Source organism: Mercenaria mercenaria, unplaced genomic scaffold, assembly GCF_021730395.1.
Source record: "Mercenaria mercenaria strain notata unplaced genomic scaffold, MADL_Memer_1 contig_3700, whole genome shotgun sequence".
Classification (NCBI taxonomy): Eukaryota; Metazoa; Mollusca; class Bivalvia; order Venerida; family Veneridae; genus Mercenaria; species Mercenaria mercenaria.
The window spans coordinates 63,406-69,527 of NW_026461865.1; the positions used below are offsets into that span (position 1 = coordinate 63,406).

Genomic DNA, 6,122 nt, shown 5'->3' on the forward strand with positions numbered 1-6,122 from the left:
ATACTAAAACGTAATTAGGTCTTTACAAATTATTTTGATCGGAACAAATTGCCGAGCCTGCAGTAACACAGTGACAGGGTCGTTCAAAAGCACAATCAATCACACTCACAAAAATCTAAATATACTGGTGTGTTGTCATTATCACATTTCAAGCATATGCCTGGAATGTTCAATACTGTTTCTCGGCTACCGTGTCTGAATGTTTGTTTTGGGTTTAATTCCGTTTTTCAACAGTATTTCAGTTCTGTAATGGCGGGAAGATTACCTAACCAAGTTTCCTGGATTCTCTATAAACAAAAGTTACCTAAGATGCTTTTCGGGATTTTTGCTGTTCAACGTGACACCTATGTTTCAGCCCTAACGACCACAAGTGTCGTGTTTCAAATACAACCGAAATCTTTCTTTTCTATCTTGATATTTTTCTATTTTTTGTCTTTGCCTTCCTGTGTCAAATTGAGCATGTGTTAAACAGCCAAAAAGATCTTTTTGCATCAAATAAATTGGATGTTAGAATGAAAACTGAAACCGTAATAAATTGTTATACAAAAAGTTTGTGTTTGATTGTAGATATCAGCAAAGCTTACGTGATACATTTTGCTTTTTTTTAGCTCGGGAGAGGCCATATTGGACAGTTCCAAACATACGGCTACCGTTGTAGTTACCATACAGTTATACTAGGTAACATTTTAGCGCATACAACTGTATATATATATGTAGTTGTTCCGTATTAAAATATAGACGGATAAACCAGCTGTTTACCACGGCAAATCAAACGAGATTAAGACGGGTTATATTCTAGTATGGGGCAATTATCGAAAACGAAACTAAAACACATTTGTTAGCATACCTAGGGTAAGTGTGTCTTTTTCATTGTAGCATTTTGCAAAATTTTATCATGTAATTTTATGACTATTAAGAATAAGCAGCGTAATGAACAGTGTACTCCGTATTCCAAACCAATTTTCAGAAAATGGAATTGTACAAGTGACTCGACTGTATCTTAAAATTTAAATTCGTTCAAACCAGATAGCTTGGAAACTCTTGACACACTCAAACCAATCATTTTGCCCTAAATGTCTACTTCTCACTTAAGTATAGTGTGCTGATTTTATAACAGGAAGCTGCTGAGAAGCTCCAAGGTTAATGCCAATTAATAATAGAATACTAGTTTAAATGGAAATAGTATATCAAAGAAACATTTAACCAAATATTACACACCTTTTCGTCTTTTACATTGACTTTAAAAAGAGTTTTCAAGTATAATAATAACATTTAACATTATAAACTGAGCTATTTTGAAATACATGTATGAATGTTCTATAGGTAAGGTTTGATATCACGTGTTTAGCTAATCTGTGACCTGCTGATAACAAGTTTTGCCAATATTTTTAGCTGGAGTGAGAATCACAAACAAGGCCACGTCAGTAAATAGATTAGCGGACTACATGCGGAAAGGGAAAGAGAAAATAAATTGATGCATACTTTTTATTGATGGAATAAAACAATGTCTTGAATAAGATTTAAGTCATATGTTTCATCAGAGATATAAATTCATTATCCTAGAGTATTTCGAGCTAGCGACCACGAACTGCGTAGCATAACTGATGCTTTATTCAAAACGACCACGTCCACCCTTACTGTTTACTGTCTCAACAATTTTGATAGTTTCTATACATGTAGGAAGTAGAGCTGAAATAACAAAATGGTCGTTCAGCGTGATAGCAGTAAATGTATTTCATATTAATTTTATTGAAGGAATGGGTACAATCGAATAAATTATGGCTGAAGGAGGTGACCTTACATCTATACAAGATGGGTCGGATGCTGACTTCGAGTTAGTCTGTACGCCCTGTGAGGAAGATTATATCAGAGAAGAAGCTGTCAAATTCTGTGTAGAATGCAACCAGTATCTTTGTACAACATGTGCCAGATGTCATAGAAGAATTGCGGCTTCGAAATCTCACAAGTTGCTGGATAGAGAAGATGCCAAGAACGCGTCTGTGGTTGTCATGACAACAAAATGTCTATACCATCCAGATCGAGACATCGAGATGTTCTGTGGAACACATGACATGGTCTTTTGTACAAAATGTATAGCCACAGAGCACAGGTATGTTTTACTGCACTGTAAGACTATTGAAACAAATTCCGTTTCACACCTAAGTACAGCTCTTGCAGGTCTGTACTACTGTCTTTTCTATCTTTCAAACTAACTTTTGACAACTTATGAATAGTGGCTTAATATATATGTAGTTTGCATAGAAAGCAAGGTTTGTGGTTGTAGCTTTAATCAAGGTCAGTGTTTCCAGATACGGAAGATTAATTTTCTTTAATTAGTTAGGTTAGGAATGCGGTAAATTGCGCCTAGACTTGGTATATATAGGTAATTTGCCGGTAGACAATGCAGATTTTCAACAAACCTGAAAGAAACCTTATTGCGGATATAATCGGCATTTTCCGGTTCGATGAGTTCAGCCGAGTAATGGCCCTTGATTCATAAAATCTAATGATGTAGTGACCACATCTCTGATATCACTTAGTCAGTGCTTTTCAAATGTTATGGGATGAATTGAAGTCGGATCGATTCCCGATTAAGGCAGTGCCTTATTTCGTATTATATATATTATTGGAATGTCCCATGTCCAATAGACAGATTTCCGCAAAATGTTACAGGAGTTATCAGTGTCAAGCCTAATTATACATATCATCGGCATGTTCCGATTAAGTAGTTTTCAGCAGTGTTTATTGCCCTTGATTTGTCATATTTTAAAGTTTTACACTATTTACTTATACAAGTAGGTTGAATTTCACCAAAGCTCACCAGTGATTAGTGTGAAGCGTATTGTCATGTTCTGATTAAAGGATTTTCAGCGAAGTCATGACCCTTGAATTGTCTTTTATATCACTGTTTCTTCGTCCTATACCACTGGTTGGAATTCCATCAAATTTCACAGGATTTACCGCTGCCAAGCTTAATTGTCTATTTCGTTGGAATTTGAAGGTTCAGTGATTTTCCATGACGTCATGGTCCTTAATATGTGGGACTTTCCAATTTCTGCAGATCAAATGGTGCGAGATGTACGTTTTTCGAGAAAAACAACCTCTGTTTCCATTTATAACGATTACATTCAGAAGCGGAAAGAATCTATCCTTCTATGAAATAATCCTTTGTGATTGTGCCGTACACATTTCAAAATTATGTTGTAATTTTATATAAGCCAGTGGCTTAATACTAAATGCTTATAGATACCATAGATTGTCCTAGATAATCAAAATTAAACAGATACGCTTTTATACGAAATTATGTTAAATGGAACAGCTGATTAGAATTAAAATAATGCTGACATTTTCAATAAACAACGACTGTATGCAGTAAACTTTTGGTTGTTATTAATGAATTTTCTACTGGACATTCTTCCTTTTTATAATACATTCATTACTTCTCATTTCAAAGTTAATTTATTGATAGAACCATTCTGCATCTTATTCTCCAGGGCTTGTGAAAATGTTAATAACATAGACGAAATGCCGACATCTCTTGTCCAACAGAATGACATACAGCTTTTACAGTTTGAAACTAAAGATGTTCACGACAAGTTAGTAGCTGCAAACAAGAAGAAACAGAAAAATGTCGCTTCTCTTGAAGTTCAGAGAAAAGGTATACTGAACAATATCCAGGATATAGAAAACACTTTAACAGAATATATCAGGAAATTGAAAAGAGAAGCAGTTGAGAGTTTGAACAAGACGTGTTCAGAAGTAAATGGCAAACTGGAATCTGAAATCAACTTGATGGCTAATACAATAACAGAAGTCGACAAATCGAGAAGTATATTGCAAACTGTAAATAGAATGAATGCTAGACAACAGTTTGTTCAAATAAAACTGACAGAAAGGACTGTGAAAGATGCAAAGAAATTGTTAGAAGAAAGTGAGTCAGAGGGAACTAGAATTGCTCGTTTTACAGAAAATGCAGACCTGAGAAGCATTTTAACGACTGTCGCTGATTTAGGACGTGTGGAGACATTGAGTGAAAACCAGAAGCAGATTACAACTAGGCAACACAATATAAAAGCAAAGAAAGTGCTTTATATCAGAATGCGAAATGACAGTCAGATGTGTTATATAACTGATCTGTGTCTGCTTCAAAATGGTACTGTTGTTCTGGCTGACTACAATAACAAGAAAATAAAGAGGCTTGATACAAATTTTAGTATAAAGGACGACTGTCCTCTAACCTACGGTCCTACGGCCATCTGCTGTACTGCTAAGGATGAAATTGCAGTAAAGTTGTCTAACAACACGGTTCAGTTTATATCAATTGGTCAGACATTGTCTGTTTTGAGAGATATATCTGTAGAAGGGGGTAATTGCTGGGGAATAGCGTACTTTGCTGGAGAGCTTTGGTTATCTAATTCAAGTAGTGTCAACGTGTGCAGTACATCAGGAACACTACTGAAGTCTATCAACAATAATGTTAATGGTCAGAGAATATTTAAATCTTATCCTGAGCATATGGCTGTCAGTGGAGAGACTGTTATTGTAACAGATAGCAGTGATGGAGCCGTCTGTTTAGGAAGAGATGGAATAGTGAGGCGTGAACTGCGGGACGGAAGGCTGAGGAACTGTTATGGCGTATCTGTATCTGCTGATGGCACTGTCTTCCTGTCTGGGCATAGCACTCACAATATCGTGATGTTTAGTGGTGATGGGAAATGTCAAGGAGAACTGCTAACGAAAGAAATGGGTCTGACGTATGTTTCCCCTCTCTGTTATGTTAACAAAAGAAATTGTTTAATTCTAGCACGCAACATTGATGATGACAGTATTTACATTATTGAAGTGTAGGATTAATCAAGGACGTCGATATCTAAGTCCCTGGAATAATGTGACAAATTACAGATAGATATACATAACTTGCTCGATCATTTGCGTATGTTTTCAGGTCTTGCTTATTCCAACACGTTAATAGTGACGTTATGTATTTAATTCAGATATATTTGTTGAATAGTCTTATTTGATAAATAGTTAAGTTCACAAAACATATTTGGGAACTGTTAGAAACAAGACTTACTGTGTCTGTCAGTATGGTGCAATCTTTTACAGCTACTAAATAGTTTATAACCAAATACCTGTTAATCGTGAGAAGGGCATACGTTGTAGTATGACTGAACTATGTAACTTCATAATTTCTTTTCGTAAACATTGGAATAAAAACAGATATTTTTAGACTGACTTTGTTGTAGAATCGTAGATATTCGTTGTTTTTTTTTCTGAAATATTATACCGTCATTTTATTTGCCGGATAAGTTTCCGTAATAATATAAATCATATGTTTTTATTTCTCTTTGATACTTTGTGTTTCTGGTTTTAAACTCTCATATAACCTTGTTTATGTAAAAGAATGCAATTATAAAGAAGTCCCGAAGCTATAAACATATAATAAACGGCACAGCGGACCTTCCTTTAACGACAATTATTGCATTATATGTATAAGCATATGCGAAATTGACTGCAAATAATTCAGTTGCCATGTAATATTGCATACGCAGCATTTTATGGTGTGATTGTCTCAAATGTTAGCTTTTTCTAAAAGCTAGACAGCGGCCCTTTGATCGTTGTTGCTACTTTTCAACATACTCGGGACTTAAAGATATGTGGGTATGATATGCTTTTGAACAGTACCCGCATTCATTTCAATGACACATGTAGAACAATACAAAATGCACATATAGACTGTCATAAAGTAAATAAACTCCTGGGCAAAATTAATAAAACAAATAAGTAATTATACCCAACTGCGACAGCAATTTTAGGTATGATTTGGTAATTACCTTCCAAAAGCGTGTTTCCTATATTTGGCACTAATCTAGCCTGATCTAGACTTAAATACATTTTTCAGTGACTTGTAACTGTAATTATGTCGAATCACATATAATAGCACATATACCACGGTATAGACAACAAACAGCTTTCATTTAGTTAGAGGTTCTTTGATATTTGCCTTTCAAAAGCGTGTTTCTTATATTTGGCACTAATCTAGCTTGATTTAGATTTAATTAAATTGTTCAGTGACTTGTTGTTGTAATTATGTCGAATTACATAATATAGAACATATACCA

General features: G+C 34.9%; 1 protein-coding gene across 1 annotated transcript; it reads left to right on the plus strand.

Moving 5' to 3' along the window:
* Nucleotides 1–1,767: 1,767 nt before the first annotated feature.
* Nucleotides 1,768–5,145, plus strand: LOC128553313 (uncharacterized). Its single transcript, XM_053534446.1, has 2 exons — nucleotides 1,768–2,110; nucleotides 3,495–5,145. Exons 1-2 carry the CDS (start codon nucleotides 1,779–1,781, stop codon nucleotides 4,846–4,848), a joined length of 1,686 nt encoding a protein of 561 aa, XP_053390421.1. The 5' UTR covers nucleotides 1,768–1,778; the 3' UTR covers nucleotides 4,849–5,145.
* The last annotated feature ends 977 nt before the right edge of the window (nucleotides 5,146–6,122 follow it).

Bases quoted from the DNA above. Each gene is read 5' to 3' on its own strand.
- LOC128553313 (XM_053534446.1), top strand. From the start codon at position 1,779: ATGGCTGAAGGAGGTGACCTTACATCTATACAAGATGGGTCGGATGCT. The intron at 2,111-3,494 runs GTATGTTTTACT...CTTATTCTCCAG, and splicing joins TGTATAGCCACAGAGCACAG to GGCTTGTGAAAATGTTAATA.